The sequence below is a fragment of the Bos indicus x Bos taurus genome, chromosome 3 (genome assembly GCF_003369695.1).
Source record: "Bos indicus x Bos taurus breed Angus x Brahman F1 hybrid chromosome 3, Bos_hybrid_MaternalHap_v2.0, whole genome shotgun sequence".
In the NCBI taxonomy this organism is placed as follows: domain Eukaryota; kingdom Metazoa; phylum Chordata; class Mammalia; order Artiodactyla; family Bovidae; genus Bos; species Bos indicus x Bos taurus.
Genome location: NC_040078.1, coordinates 21,421,659 through 21,439,087, shown reverse-complemented (window position 1 = coordinate 21,439,087; position 17,429 = coordinate 21,421,659). Strand labels below are relative to the sequence as shown.

General features: G+C 37.9%; 1 protein-coding gene across 2 annotated transcripts in view; it reads right to left on the bottom strand.

Moving 5' to 3' along the window:
• Positions 1-17,429, bottom strand: part of RNF115 (ring finger protein 115) — a 66,719-nt gene that overhangs the window by 28,945 nt on the left and 20,345 nt on the right. Inside the window, exons 2-4 of one of the 2 annotated variants that reach the window (XM_027535272.1) lie at positions 16,070-16,128; positions 15,273-15,324; positions 12,499-12,541 (exon numbers count right to left, since the gene is read on the bottom strand). In XM_027535272.1, coding sequence (XP_027391073.1) covers positions 12,499-12,541; positions 15,273-15,324; positions 16,070-16,079 — 105 coding nt within the window. In that variant the 5' untranslated portion in view covers positions 16,080-16,128. The remainder of the gene's footprint in view (positions 1-12,498; positions 12,542-15,272; positions 15,325-16,069; positions 16,129-17,429) is intronic. The other variant, XM_027535262.1, reaches the window with a different exon arrangement.

Genomic DNA, 17,429 nt, shown 5'->3' with positions numbered 1-17,429 from the left:
ACCCTCAATTTTTTCTTTACCATTCCTTGAATAGTTTTACCACAGATATACACATCCATAAATAAAATGTGCCTTATGAATTAATATGAAAGTGCCTAATGAAAGCACTTGCTTTTCTGTCTCCACATGTTAATACATTTATTTTCACACACACTTTATGCCACACTTTTTAAAATCTTTTCTTCCCTCAATAAACATAAGGACATAGTATTTCCAGTTTTTTGCCATTACAAACAGCCAGTGCGAACATTCTTATATATGTTTTCTGCTATAGAGATAGGAAGTTTCTGTTAGTGGTCTATACAACTTTATATATGGTCTATATTAATGCCAAATTGTTTTCCAAAGTGGTTGAACCAATTTACACATCCACCATGAGTGTTGAAGGGTTTCCACTGTATCAAATCCTGGTGAACACTTGATAATAGGGCTTTTTAAAAAAATAGTTTTTACCAGTCTTCAAGACAGAAAACACTTACATCACTAGAGGTTTCTCTTTTTGTTTTCTGTGTATAAGAATCCATAGGAGGTTGATTTTTTAAATGTATATTTTTTTGTCCTACTGCAGAAAGTAAACTCAACAGGTCTATAGTAAACCTGAAAGACTCCCTTCTGCATTTCTTGTATAGATGGTATAAACCATATAGTAATGAACTCCCTCAGCTATTGTTTATCTGGGAATGCCTTAATTTCTCCTTCATTCTTGAAGACAGTTTTACTTGATTTAGAATTTCAAGGTGGCCATTTTTTTCTTTCAGCACTTTAAATATGTTATCTCACTGCCTTCTCAGTGTAGTTCAGTTCAGTTGCTCAGTCGTGTCTGACTCTTTGCGACCCCATGCACTGCAGCACGCCAGGCCTCCCTGTCCATCACCAACTCTCAGAGTTTACTCAAACTCATGTCCATTGAGTCGGTGATGTCATCCAATCATCTCGTCCTCTGTTGTACCCTTCTCCTCCGCCTTCAATCTTTCCCAGCATCAGGGTCTTTTCAAGTGAGTCAGTTCTTCACATCAGGTGGCCAAAGTGTTCGAGTTTCAGCTTCAACATCAGTCCTTCCAATGAATATTCAGGACTGGTTTCCTACGATGGACTCGTTGGATTTCTTTGCAGTCCAAGGGACTCTCAAGAGTCTTCTCCAACACCACAGTTCAAAAGCATCAATTCTTCAGCACTCAGCTTTCTTTATAGTCCATCTATATTATACTGTCCTCTCATATCCATACATGACTACTGGAAAAACCATAGCTCTGACGAGACAGACCTTTGTTGGCAAAGTAATGTCTCTGCTTTTTAATATGCTGTCTAGGTTGGTCATAACTTTTCTTCCAAGGAGTAAGCATCTTTTAATTTCATGACTTCAGTCACCATCTGCAGTGATTCTGGAGCCCCCAAAAATAAAGTCTGCCACTGTTTCCACTGTTTCCCCATCTATTTGCCATGAACTGATGGGACCAGATGCCATGATCTTTGTTTTCTGAATGTTGAGCTTTAAGCCAACTTTTTCCCTCTCCTCTTTCACTTTCATCAAGAGGCTCTTTAGTTCTTCTTCACTTTCTGCCATAAGGGTGGTATCATCTGCATATCTGTCTTTCTCTGTCTGACTTACTTCACTTAGCATGAAAACTTCTAGGTCCATCCATGTTGGTACAAATGGCATTATTATTTTTTAATGGCTGGGTAATATTCTACATTGTGTATATGTATACATGTGTGTGTATATCACATCTTCTTTATCCTCTCATCTGTCAGTGGACATTTAGGTTGCTTTCATGTCTTGGCATCCCTGGTGGCTCAGACGGTACAGCATCTGTCTACAATGTGGGAGACCCGGGTTCGAGCCCTGGGTTGGGAAGATCCCTTGGAGAAGGAAATGGCAATCCACTCCAGTACTATTGCCTGGAAAAATCCCATGGACAGAGGAGCCTGGTAGGCTATAGTCTATGGGGTCGCAAAGAGTCGGACACAACTGAGCAACTTCACATGTCTTGGCTACTGTAAATAGTGCTGCTGTAAACACTGGAGTGCACATATCTTTCCAAATTAGACTTTTTGTCTTTTCCAGATATATCCCCAGGAATGAGATTGCTGGATCATATGCTAATTCTATTTTTAGTTTTTTTTTTTTAATATTATTTATTTTTGGTTGTGCTGGGTCTTCATTGCTTGTAGTACATGGGCTTGTCATTATGGAGGCTTCTCCTGTTGAGGAGCACAGGCTCTAAGGTACGCAAGTTTCAGTAGTTATGAAGCACGGGCTCAGTAGTTGTGACTCACGGGTTCTAGAGGGCTGGCTTAGTAGTTGTGGTGCACGGGCTTACTCGGCCCACAGCACGTGGGATCTTCCTGGACCAGGGATCAAACCCATGTCCCCTGCACTGGCAAGCAGATTCTTAACCCCTAGACCACCAGGGAAGCCCTACTTTTAGTTTTTTAAGGAATCTCCATACTGTTCTCCAAAGTGGCTGCACCAATTTACATTCCCATCAACAGTGTGGGAATGTTCCCTTTTCTTTGCACCCTTTTCAGCATTTATTATTTGTAGATTTGTTCATGATAGCTACCACTGTGGTTTTGATTTGCATTTCTGTAATAATTAGTAATGCTGAGCCTCTTTTCATGTGCCTATTGGTCATCTATATATATGTCTTCTTTGGATAAATATTTTAAATTTTTGATTAGAAGAAAAATTAAGCACCAAACTCATAATATCAGTAATCTGCATTGATAATTACACACGAATTATTGCATCTAACATTTGTAAAAATGCTGAAGGAACCCAAGCTTAGAAGCAGCTTCAACATCAGCATAAGGCATTTTCTACTTGTTTGGAAACTGCAAATTAGTGCAAACAGATAGTAGTAGTCAATGTATTTGTCCCAAGATACTACTGTATGTTGACCATATAGCACCTGATAAACAGAGCACACCACACAAATCTATCGGAGAGGGCGATGGCACCCCACTCCAGTACTCTTGCCTGGAAAATTCCATGGATGGAGGAGCCTGGTAGGCTGCAGTCCATGGGGTCACTAAGAGTCGGACACGACTGAGTGACTTCACTTTCACTTTTCACTTTCATGTACTGGAGAAGGAAATGGCAACCCACTCCATTGGGAGACACGACTGAAGAGTTGGACATGACTGAAGCGACTTAGCAGCAGCAGCAGCACACAAATTTATACCAAATCAACACTAAGCATAAGAATAGCTTCAGGTCATTTGCCTCTGAGCAGACTTAAGACAAGCCTAAGAGAAAAAAATAGCTCATACAACAAAACTGGGTATTCAAGACAAGTTAAAAACAGATATTCAGTCTATTTTAGATTATTTTCTCACATAGGTTATCACAAGAATACCATTATAAAGTTTTGGTGAAACATTCAAAAGATTCACAGAAACAGCCTACTTGACAAGCTCTATCTTGAAAAACTGAAAATGTTACTCTACATTGGAGGTAAAAAGATGATGCTTCAAAAAATATGTAGGCTGAAATACTTAACATGTTTCAATATAAAAAAGATGGAGTGACTTCCCGGGGGTCCAGTGACTAAGACTGTGCTCCCAATGCAGGGGGCCTGAGTTGGCTCCCTGGTCTGGAACTAGATCCCACATGCAACTAAGAGTGCCCACATGCTGCAGCTAAGACCTGGTGCAGCGAAATAAATAAATGATATGGACAATTAGCAAAATTTGCTATAAGCTAACCACGATTATATAGGCTAACCAGAAGAACTATACAAAAAAGATGTTAATGACCCAGATAACCATGATGGTGTGATCACTCACCTAGAGCCAGACATCCTGGAGTCCAAAGTCAAGTGGGCCTTAGGAAGCATCACTACAAACAAAGCTAGTGGAGGTGATGAAATTCCAGCTGAGCTATTTCAAGTCCTAAAAGATGATGCTGTGAAAGTGCTGTACTCAATATGCCAGCAAATTTGGAAAACTCAGTGGCCACAGGACTGGAAAAGGTCAGTTTTCATTGCAATCCCAAAGAAAGGCAATGCTAAAGAATGTTCAAATTACAGAAGTTGCACTCATTTCACATGCTAGCAAAGTAATGCTCAAAATTCTCCAAGCGAGGATGTATGCTGCATGTGGGATATAGTTCCCTGACCAGGGAGCCAACTCAGGCGCCCTGCATTGGGAGCACAGTCTTAGTCACTGGACCACCGGGGAAGTCACTCCATCTTTTTTATATTGAAACATGTAAGTATTTCAGCCCACATATTTTTTGAAGTGTCATCTTTTTACCTCCAATGCAGAGTAACATTTTCAGTTTTTCAAGACAGAGCTTGTCAAGTAGGCGCTAGCAAAGTAATGCTCAAAATTCTCCAGGCAAAACTTGAACCAAGACTTGAACAGTACATGAACCATGAACTTCCAGATGTTCAAGCTGGATTTAGGAAAGGCAGAGGAACCAGAGATCAAATTGCCAACATCTGTTGGATCATTGAAAAGGCAAGAAAATTCCAGAAAAATATCTACTTCTGCTTTATTGACTATGCCAAAGCCTTTGACTGTGTGGATCACAACAAACTGTGGAACATTCTCAAGAGATGGGAATACCAGACCACCTTATCTGCCTCCTGAGAGATCTGTATGCAGTCAAGAAGCAACAGCTAGAACTGAACATGGAACAACAGATTGGTTCCAAATTAGGAAAGGAGTACATCAAGGCTGTATATATTGTCACCTTGCTTATTTAACTTATATGCAGAATACATCATGCGAAATGCCAGGCTGGATGAAGCACAAGCTGGAATCAAGACTGCAGGGAGAAATATCAGTAACTTCAGATATGCATATAACACCACCCTTATGGCAGAAAGCAAAGAAGAACTAAAGAGCCTCCTGATGAAAGTGAAAGATGAGAGTGAATAAGCTGGTTTAAAACTCAACATTCAAAAAATTATCATCACGGCACGCATCCAGTCCCATCACTTTATGGCAAATAGATGGGAAAACAATGGAAACAGTAACAGACTTTATTCTCATGGGCTCCAAAATCACTGCAGGTGGTGACTGCAGCCATGAAATTAAGAGACGCTTGCTCCATGGAAGAAAAGCTATGACCAATCTAGACAAAGACAGCATATTAAAAAGCAGAGACATTACTTTGCCAACAAAGGTCTGTCTAGTCAAACTATGGTTTTTCCAGTAGTCATGTATGGATGTGAGAGTTGGGACCATAAAGGAAGCTGAGCTCCAAAGAACTGATGCTTTTGAACTGTGGTGTTGGAGAAGACTCGAGAGTTCCTTGGACAGCAAGGAGATCAAACCAGTCAATCGTAAAGGAAATCAGTCGTGAATATTCATTGGAAGGACTGATGCTGAAGCTGAGGCTCCAATACTTTGGCCATCTGATGTGAAGAACTCAGTCCTTGGAAAAGACCCTGATGCTGGGAAAGATTGAAGGCAGGAAGAGAAGGGGACGACAGAGGATGAGATGGTTGGATGGCATCACCAACTCAATGGACTTGAGCTTGAGCAAGTTTCAGAAGTTGGTGATGGACAGGGTGGCCTGGCATGCTGCAGTCCATGAGGTCACAAAGAGTGGGACACAACTGAGAAACTGAACTGAACCATGATTTTATGAGCACCTCAAATATTATGGTCAATTCTTTGAAAAGTTAAAGAGTTACTATATGGCCCAGCAATTTCCCTCCTACTTATATACTTGAGAACACAGAAAATACATACAGAAAAAAATTATACATATTCCCAGCAATGTTATCCAAAACGGTTAAGTGTAAATAATGGAAATGTCCATCAACTGATAAGCAGATAAACAAAATGTAGTATATCCATACAGCAGATCCTGCAGCCATAAAAAAGAATTAAATACTGATTCGTGCTATAAAACAGAGATACGTCAAGAAAACATTATGTTAAGTGAGTCAGTCACAAAGGTCACATACTGTATCATTCATTCCATTTATATCAAATGTCCTAAACAGGCAAAACCACAGAAACAGAAAATCAGCTGATGGTTTCCTAGAGCTGGGGGAACTGGGAAGAAAAAGGAGTGACTACTAATGGATATAGGGTTTCTTCCAGGGGTGATGAAAAAGTCTTAGAATTAGATAGTGGTAAAAAAAAAAAAAAAAACCATTATGAGCTACAGAGATGAGTCAGCTGAGGGCCATTTCAAAATTACTAATTTAAGAAATGCAATTTTGAAAAAAGTTCACAAAAAAACCATTATGATCTACAGAGATGAGTCAGCTGAGGGCAATTTCAAAATTACTAATTTAAGAAATGCAATTTTGAAAAAAGTTCACAAGAAATTTTACAAAAGCACTAAATCAAGATACAGGACATTTTCATCACCTCCATATGTTTCCTAATGCATCTTGGTAATCCCCTCCTCCTGCCCCTCCCTGCCCTCAAGGAGCCAATGATCACTCCGTGATTTGCACTTTCTCGAATTTTATACTTTCTAGGAGTTCATGTAAAGGGAATCATACTATATGTATTCTTTCACTCAGCTTAATTATTTTGAGATTCATTCTAAGTTTTACATGAATCAAGGGTTTATGTTGAGTCACATTCCACATACTTTATATTGCTGAGTAGTATTCCATACTATGGATATACCACAATTGTTTATCCATCCACCTGTTGATGGGCACTTGGAATGTTTCTAATTTTTATTATTACAATAGTTGCTATGCACAATTATGTACCTATCTTAGGAGAGTATAATGGTTAAATCATATGGCTGATATTTCTTAAAAAAAAAAAAGCCTGTTTGCTAAAGTGGTTGGACCATTTTTCAATTTTAGTTGCTCCACAGCCTTACCAAAAGTTAATATCCTCAGTCTTGTAAAGTTTAGCCATCCTAATAACTATGTAGTAGCTCACTTTGATGAGTTGTTTTTTTTGTTTGTTTTTGGCCATACCACGCAGCATGAGGATCTTAGTTTCCCACCCAGGGATTGAACAATGCCCTCTCCAGTGGAAGATCGAGAGTCCTAATGACTGGACTGCCAGGGAATTCCCTCATTGTGGTTTTAATGGGCATTTTCCTAACTTCTCAATGGACATGAATTTGAGCAAACTCCAGGAGATAGTGGGGGACAGAGGAGCCTGGCATGCTGCAGTCCATGCAGTCACAAAGAATCAGAAACAACTAAACAACAACAACAAACAACAACTAATGATGTTGAGGTTTCTTTTGCCATCTATACACCTTCTTTGGTAAAGGAGATTGTTTAAATCTTTTGCAATTTTCTAAAAATGGGTTGTTTTCTCATTATTCCATTTTAAGAGGTCTCTACGTAGCCTGGATAACAAGTTTTCAATCAAATATAAAATTCCTAAATTTTATAAAAATACAGAGTATTCAAGTGCTATTCACAAAGAAAAAATACGATGTCCAGTACCCACTCACCCCTTAAAATGTAAACACTGTGCCATAACTTATCTCTTGAAATGCACTTTTTCCAAACGAGTTTAAGCTTACAGGCTATAGATGTGGTCAACTGGCAGTCACTGAACAAAAAACTGGCAAGGCTGACACCAAAACTATTTTTTGTTTCATTCTTCTTCCTTCAGTTACCATTGAGTTTACATTACGTTCTTTGCTTGGCAACAGAATTACCAATTCTGTGTGAACTTAGTAGTGAATTAGAGAAACACAGTTATTCTTTGAACAACTGCTGAAGAGTTCTGGAGTTGATATTTCCAAATGGACTGGATGTGAAGTAGGCAGCACTGTGAAATGAGGTCTTTTAACTCTTTATACTAAGAAGTGAGACAGATGAAAGATTTGGTTGAATTAATTCAACCTTTAAGAGCACATCCAGGGTGCAGCTGCTTAAAGAATCCAAACTCTACCCAGAATTTGAGTACAAGCCTTCTGGCTGAGACTGAGAAGAAAAGCAAACAGCTAAAAGGAAGACTTACTTGGGAAAAGAAAGTTAAAGATTTGAAATCTTTAACTTTTACTAGGTTTAATCATTTAAAATTACCATCTTTGTAAGTCAAGAACAATAGAATATCAACAATTTTATTTAGCTCAGCTTAATTTAATGTTGTTCTTGATTACTTCAGAGCCTTCTCCACAGGTCCCAGGAGCATACACAAAAAGACCATAGTTGGTACTGGAGAGAGACTTCATGAAGGTAGACATAATATTGCCCTCCCAGACTACTCATCTCCTCGCCTAAATGCCAGAGGTACTAGTCCCAGATCCTTGCTAACTACAGACTTGAATTACTAAACTCAAAGGTGAGAAGGGAAGACCCAAGAGCTTTCACGTCCACTTCTAACCTCTTTATTCATTCCTCATTACTTTTTCCTACCAGAGAAATGATGTACCTGATTGGTAGGTTGTAAAAACCTAACATCTGCTAAGTCACATTTCTCCAGTTGATGGAGTTCATGTATAAGGGCCCTGCACAAAGGCCAAAGAAGTGGTTCTGAGTATTTGTGCCTGCTCTGCTGGCTCTAATTCTCAGGAGGGACATCCTGTGCAGACTTAGGATGTCCATTTGGCCACAGATCAAATGCGGTTTTCAATTTCACTGAATAAAAATTAAATCTTTATTTCCATCTCCCTAGCATCCATGCTTTACTTCTCAACATGTTCTAGACTCTGAGATGAAGTGAAGAGGTATGATCAATGATCAACCATCATGTATAGCCAGACATGTTTTAATACAGGATAACAGTTTAATATAGAGAATTCATGAAAGAATATGAAGTCATAAAATATAACTCTTATAATTATGAAAAGATAAGAAAAAAAATTGTGCTATAATCCTAAGTAAATTTTAAAAATCAGAAATATAACATAGCATATTCTATGATTATATCTGAAAACAGTTATGAAGCATGAATGTGAGAAATGGAAAGTATGAGAAAGAAAGAAAGAAAATGAGAAAGGGAGGGAAGGAAAGAATGAAATAAAAAATAAGGTAATGATAATATGGAAGACTTTTTAAAAATCTTATTAACGTTGTTATAGTATCTTTCAGTATCTATGCCTCAGGACAAAACCTGAAAGGAAATATAGAAAGAAAGGGGGCTCTTAGAATAGTGGAACTCCAGATGCATTTTAACACCTTTTTTATTGCCCAATGCAATGCTGCATATGTACCAAAACAAATTTTATTTAAATAAATATAAATCAGGCTGCTCAGAGCACCTTGCCTTCTTGAACACCTGGGAGTTCTTTTTCTAGAAAACCATCTATCTTATTTTTGCTAATATGAATCAGAAGCCATAGCCACTCTTGCACTGAAGTGATATACTCAGGAAAGCTGCGACTTTCAGATCAGATGTCTCACTGGCACCAGGTCATGGTCAGAAGCTTTCAAGTAATCAATTAAATGCTCAGATAGCAATGGGCTCAATTCCCCAGATTATCAACAGGGGCCTCAGTATAGCTATGTCCTCTCTCTCTACAATCTGTTAGCAACATTTCTAAATTCACTCTCCACCAACCCTCACACATTACTCAAACATAGTTCCCATTTCACTGGCAACTCTTCTCCATCCTCATCCACTCTTCCTGTTCCCCCACCCCAGATCTCATTCAGGAAAAAAATATATATATATATACACACACACACACATACACACACACATATACATATGCATGCTTGAACTAAGCCTCTTCTAATATATCTAGTGTTTTAAGAATCCAGCATTAATAAATACTAATTAAGAAAATAATCTCTTCATTGTACAAGCAACTCTGAAGAAAAATAGAGCAAAACTGAGCATAAGCATTTGCTGGAATTATCAACTGAAATATAGAAAAGAAAAACAACTCTTGTTTCCAAACATAATTTTCTTTCCAGGCTTCTCCTCTAGGGATATGGGTATAATTATGAACTTAAAGCCTATGAACGCTGTCTAGAGGAAAAGTGTTTGTGTTTTCTCATCTCTTTGTTTATCTAAATTCCACCTACCTTTTGAGGCTCTAGTACTCGAAGCCTTGTTTTACCTTCTCCATGAAGTATTATTAACAGCTAAAATTTATTAAGCACTCACTATTCGGCAGGCACACTGGCCCACACACCTGGCATGTATCAACTCAATCCTCACAACAACCCGGAGGTAGGTATTATTATTTTCCCCAATTTACAAAGGAGGAAACAGAGGCACTGAAAAATTCTAAGTAATTTTGCCCAGGTTACACAGTCAGTAAGCAGTAGACCCAGGATTTAAACTCAGGCAATCTGGATCTGGGCATATCACTATGTCATTTGACCTCTTTTCCTAAACATCTTAGTCTTTTCAAAGACAGCAGCACACCTAATCTGTCCTTTCTACTGTCTGTCACATACACCCCACAGTAAGTTTATTATACCCTCTGTACATTCTTTCTTGTATCCATACTTGTTTCATATGTTTGCACTTGCTCCCCAACTAAATTATAAGTTCCTTGCACTCAAGGCAACTGTAACATTTGTTTCTTGCCCTAACTTCTAGCAGAGTGCTGGAAGTGCACTCAATATATACTTCTTAGCTGTTTTTTTTAATCCTTGACAACTTATACAATATTAAAAGACAGGTTTTTTTCTATATAAGTGCAAAATATTTTAAAAGGAGAAAACTGAAATATTCCCTTTGATGACAAGGGAAAACTGGGTGTAATCATGCCCTTGCTACAAATCCTGAAGAACATGATGTCACAGGCTATAACTAGGCAAAATTACTTCAACACCTGAAGGATAACTCATGCAGTGTCAGATTTAGCATTACTAAAGTTGGGAAACTGACTAAATATATATATTTATTTTTCTTCTGAATGCATCTTCTCCTAGTGAGTCATAACTATAAAACTTGTATTTCCATCTCCTAAAAGAGAACACTTAGGGAAAATCAGATGAAGTTTTTCCTCTGCATATGTATAACCAGTAAGTGACAATCTGTGTTATCGGGAATAGCACACACAAGGAAAAAAAAACTACTAAAACTGGAAAGGCTTTCATGCCTGGTGAGCAGAATCAATTTTAAGTAATGTTTTTTCATCCATCAAAACAAGAAAATGGGAGTTTAAAGACATAATCTATCTTGAATCACACTAACCAACCCACATACCAAGTCAGTTCAGAGTTAGGTAAAAAGCTTAATACCGGATATTGGGAAGTACCACAGACCATAAGTAATAGAAAATACCCTTACTAAAACAGGATTGTTACCCAAACATTAAGTTTCTTGACTATATCTAATAACACAAAAAGTCTGGGGAGCTGAGAATTCCCTGGTGGCCCAGTGGTTAGGACTTGGTGCTTTCACTACTGGGGCCTGGGTTCAATCCCTGGTTTGTTTGAACAAACCTAGTTTGTTCCTTAGTTGCTTGTAGGAACTAAGATCCTACAAGCTGCACGGTGTAGCAAAAAAAAAAAAAAGTCTGGGAGCTGCAAGTCTTAAAATAATTTTCAGAGGATAAAGGAGAGAAGCTTAGGGTTTTATGGGCTTCTTACTGAATACCAGTTTTCAGACACACCTGCAAATACAGTTTTACTTTATACACAAATAAATACTAAGAAGTTTTGCTTGTTCTCAAAACTTGAACTATTTCCAAAAAAGGTTAATGTGATTCTGAAATCAAAGAAATTCCGATTATGGGATTTAATTTTTTTTTTCTTTTAGCATCTGTTAGCTTTCTAGAGCTAACCAAACTATATGGCAGTAGGAGCAAAAGCAAACCAGTGTTTTCTGTAGGCAGAGGGGTCTACGCTTGTGAGATATAGTCTCTTAATGCTTATAAACAAAAAGTACTTAGTGTTACTTAAAACTGTACACCTTAGGGCTCCCCTGGTGGCTCCAGGGTAAGGAATCCACCTGCCAATGCAGGAGAAATGGGTTCGCTCACTGATTCAGAAAGATCCCACATGTCACATGGCAACTAAGCTTGTGCACCACAACTACTGAGCCTATGCTCTAGAGCCCGAGAGCCACATCTACTGAGTCCACCTGTCACAACTACTGAAACCCACATGCCCCAGAGTTTGTGCTTCGCGGTAAGAGAACCCACATTATATAAAGAACTGGAAATTAACTATAGGTCCTATCGTGAGACCTGGAAGGCAAGTAAATATCTTATCCTTAATCTGGCACCCAAATTCCAAAACATATACCAAATTACCATATTCATTAAAGGTAATCTCTAGAAACCAGTTCCTCTGTGTAAAACTGTAGACTGTGCCTCAATGTGACTTCAGTTATAACTCATCCCCTGCTCTTTACTTGACTGTCACACCACTAAGAGTCTGCACACAGTTATTAAAAAAAAACACAAGCTTTACATTCTCACACTATATACACAATATAGAAGCAGAAAATAACTGATAATACCTCCTAATCAAAGGTTTACTAAAAATAACATGCCAAAGCCCCAACTACTGAACACAAATCCTTCTAAGACTACTCTTGCCTACATTTCCCTTAAACATTCTGAGGTTTTGTTGCACTGTCACTGTTGTAGCACGAGGCCACTACCTAAAGAATCCATAGAGCCAAAGGAACACTTACCTCGGAAAATTGTGTTGATGTGCTGCTGCCACCACCTAAAAAACTGAAGAGAAAAAGCAATGAGAAGTGATTCTATTTTCTATTCCCAGGAGTAAGCTTCCCTCCCAGAACCTAAATATAGAATGGTACAGTGAGAACAAATCCCAATAAAGAAAAATAACTCATTCCAATGTGACACCTACAAAGGAAATTATGAAGAACTTGCATGTAGATTAATCTATGAAAAATACTATAACAAACTACAAAATCAAGGATAAACCAAGTGAAGAAAATTAGAGACAGGGGCCATCACAGGGAAGGAAGAAGGACCCACAGCCAGCAATGCAACTCAAATCTGAGTAAAGGAAGAAAAATATTTATTCTCAGAAGCTAAAAAATAAAACTAGATTCTCCAAATAATATTTCACTAAAAAACCACTAACCATCAGATGAACACACAACATTTGAAACTACTAGAAATGATTAAAAATTAGTAATGCAAGGGGTCTGGTACAATATTTAGCATCTTATAAAAGGGCTCAATACATATTTTTTCTTCTGATGGTGATTATCTTACCCACCCCTCAGAGTCATCCTCCATTAAGACTTTACTAAACTCACCAAACAAGACTCTTCCACAGCCCTCTGCACTCTTGACTTTGATTCTAAATTTGACACCTTGTATTATACATATCTAGAACTTGTTTCATCCATTTCTACTTCTTACCCTTCTTTCAGAAACATAAAGTTCAGAAGGTAAAGACTGTATTTTATTAATACCACAAATACATGTATTTATTATGTATCAGCCATTAGACAGAGCACTCAGCACTTTTGATAACACTGCTTTATTATATCCTGCATTGAAAACTCAAAAGTAAACGTTACTGAATTAATATTGCATGTGTAAACCAACTCCCAAAGACCAGGAAAAAATATTAGATCCCACTGTCCCCATGAAATTTGCAGAGAGAAAACTGGCTAAAACACTTTGAAAGAAGGGGGATGGAAAGAATCACAAGAATTGTTGAATATCACTTTTACTTCAAGACACATACAAGGGCACAAAAGTACACACATTAGCACACCCGCATGCACACACTCACCCCAATGATATAAAGTACACAAATTACTAGGGCAGCTTTCATTTTCAGAATTACAGTAGTAATCCAGGCACTGCACTCAGCTCATTGAGAAAACATACACACCCTGGTTAGTCTGGAACCAAAAGTGAAAAAACAAAAGCTAATGCCATTCTCTGTCTATGGCAGCCTTATTCTCTGATTAGAAACCATTTGACAACTGTTATTTGTTTCAGAAGTTAAAATGTCTTTTGTAAAAAAACACTTCCTCTGTAGAACAAGCCCCAAATTACCAGTACCTCTATGCTAGATAAATAATTAAATTACCACTGTGTATCTATCTTATTGCTCAAGCCTAGAAAGGCTTCCAGGGCTCTTACTGCCTTTACCATATATTGATAGCTTCAAGGATTCAGGTATCTTTGGTAATTAAAGTTATCAACTCTTTCTTTTAGGGTTCTTCTATCCCTGCAACTCCCCCAGCCTTCCCTTTCCTTAAAATTCCTTTGTATATTAAGAATGACAGAGCTGGGGTTCCTTGGTGGCTCAGTGGTGAAGAATCCACCTGCCAATGCAGGACACACAGGTTCAATCCCCGATCCAGGAAGATCCCACATGCAGCATGGCAACCAAGTCTGTACACCACAACCCTTGAGCCCGTGCTGTAGAGCCTGGGAGCTGCAACTACTGAGCCCCACTGTAGAGCCCACGTGCCACAACTATTGGAGCCCACTGGCCATAGAGCCCTTGGCCCACAACAAGAGAAGCCACCACAATGAGAAGCCTGAGCGCCACAACTAGAGTAGCCCCTGCTCGCAGCACCTAGTAAGAAGCCCATGCACAGCAACAAAGGCCCAGCACAGCCACAAATAAACAAACAAATAAATAATTTTTTAAAAAGAATGATAGGGCTAATCACAGAGAAGGGACAGTAAAAACAATTACATTTTTCTGAGAAATGTTACAAAGCTTAAGTAAATTTACAAGATGTTCCTCCAGATGAATGTCTAACAGCAAATGGAACCCATTATCCAATGTTCACATAAGGACTTGCTCTCATTAATTTTTACCATCCACTACATAACACTGTAATTGCTAAGTATTCAAATCAGCAAATGTTCATAAACTTTATAGAAGGGAATAAATACCCTGCTACCTCTAAGACACTGATTCTAAGCAGATTTCTTCACCTATTTAAAACACTGATCTTTCAAAAGACATCACCTTTGTATTTGAATATCTGCTACCAATAGCACCTGTACAAGACAATCTTTGACTCACAAAAGCACAAATAAAAGATTAAGTCAAGTGAGAGCAGGATCCATAGAATTCAGTTTCCTTCTAGCAAAGATTCATCTTGTAGAAACCAGGATTAGTATTCAAAACCTTTGGAAAAAACGCTCCCCCAAAACACAACATGCTCTATAACACATGCAGAGCATACCCTGCTTGAAACAAGTATATGATGCAATTATAACAGCACAAATAAAAAGCTATCCCAAGTTAGCATGCCATCCACACAAAATCGCTAATTTTGCCTTCATGCTAATCTTATAGATTGAGCTGGTATTGTGTTATTTAAAACCAAGATTATTACATCAAGTGTTTGTAGCAAACTAGATCTTCATGCCATATGTTGCCCCAGAAGCTTCAGGTCAGATTATACATATAATAATCACTGATCGTTAATAAAGTTAAACTGATTGTACATACTGTAAAATGTGTCGTTTTTCCTGGTTGTGGAAGGGAACTTCAACTTTATATTCTGCCAACAGCAACAGTAAAGGAATTATTTACTGTCATTAAAACCCCCAAAGTCATTCCAGTATTAAAAGAAGCCCTCCTATCAACACTATTCTACTTTTTATTACACTTTCATAGTTTTACTCATATTAACCAAGAAGGAATATGTAACATTGTCACTTTCAGAAATAACTTTCCCCTTTTATAGGTTGTATACCATCAGTAAGAGCAACAAGAGCCAATTTCAAGCATTAACAACACACTAATACTACAGTGGCAAGATGATATGTTTGACCACAATAATCCTAATAAGCACAAGGGGCCCAAGGCTTCCTCAAGAATAACAACTCAGTTTCCCTGGCTAGAACAGCCTGTTTATCTTACTAGGCAATCTTTGTCAGAAGTTGCTCCCCAGCCCACCAAAGGGGTATAAGAGCAATCTACTTTCAGGCAAGAGTAGTCACTAAAAACCAACCAATAATCCAAGAGAAACCCTAAAGTCTCAGAAAATATACGAAAACTCACCAAATTTACTCTGATAGGGATACAGAGGTTTCCCAGGAACGCCACAGTAGATCTCAAGACACCTACTATCACAACATTTTCCTAATTTCCCCATTTTTCTTCCCCTTTTCTCTGCTGCTTTTCTTCTCTCTCAGCAGAGAGTGTAAGTTATAAAACAAATTTCTTTCTATTCATTCAGTTGATGTTAAAAAACATAATTTTGATAAGAGAATGCCTGATTTATTCATGGGCTTGTACTATACCTGGAATCATCTGTCACTTCTTCAATAAAACCTGATTCACATCTGGGACAAATATATTCCTATAAAAGAAAGGAAGACATAAATGAGAGTTTTTCACCAGAAAGCTAAGTATATAGTTACAGAACAATATGCAGTACACAAGCTGATGTTGTGAAATGTTGTTTGTACTTGCTGACTCTCAGGATAATTTTTTCTGTTATACTCCGGCAAGTAATGAATTCCATGTGATAATTATAGAATGGCTTCATAAGTGATTCCCACTGAAAGCTAAAAGGAAGAATGTCAAAGTTTGTTTTTTTAACTTGAACTTTTTTTTTAACTGTAATGAGTTCATTATCTAATTCTTTCTTCAAATCTAGTGAAAATGCTCCAAGAAATGTATCAGAGCAGTAAAAGTTTGTAATACTCAATGGGTATAGAAATTGCTGTTTTTTTCCTGCTATGCTATTTTTTTCCTTTATCTACTCCTTGCCTTTTTGCCCCACTATCATAAACCAAGCTAGCACTGGCTCTAAACAATGCAGGAGACACAAACTGAATCACAGAATAAATTGATTGATTTAATCACAGAATAAATCAATTCCAGACTAGAAATTTACAGTGAAGTTTTACAATACTTCTAACCTATTTTTTGATTATCAATGGTTCCAAATAAAATTTAAATATTCTCAGGTATTCTATAGACATGTTAATTCAAATAACCAGAATAATTCCATTAGATCAGTTTCTATTTCCTTCGCTACCAGGAATATTTCTTTTAATTAAATATCAAGCTTTTGGGCCAATTATCTGTGTCTAGAACTTCTGGGTTACCTTGATGGATTTCTCCACTCCAGGGCTCTAATTGGATGGCTCAGACAGTAAAGAATCTGCCTGCAATGAGGGAGACCGGGGTTTGATCCCTGGGTCAGGAAGATCCCCTGGAGAAGGGAATGGCTACTCACTCCAGAATTCTTGTCTGGAGAATCCCATGCACAGAGGAGCCTGGAGGGCTACAGTCCATGGGGTCACAGAGAGTTGGACGTGACTGAACAACATTGGGGCTGATAAGAAAGAATATACTTCAGAGGTTGCTTTACCACAATTTTAAAAAGTATATTTTAACTATTAATACCTATTACAATAGATCTGGGAAAGACATCTTCAACTATTTTCTTGCTCGCTATATTTTCTAAATCCCAAAGTTTGTCTTATAAGAAGGAAATGTAAGCTGTATTTGCCTACTCAAAGACAGTCAGAAATGTAACTCAAACATTCAAATGCTTTCTTAAAAGAGGCGTAAAGAAAAAAACCAATCCCTTCTGTCAAGAAGACTAGTTTGGTGAGCAGTCAATGCAAGAAAAACATTTAAATTTAATAA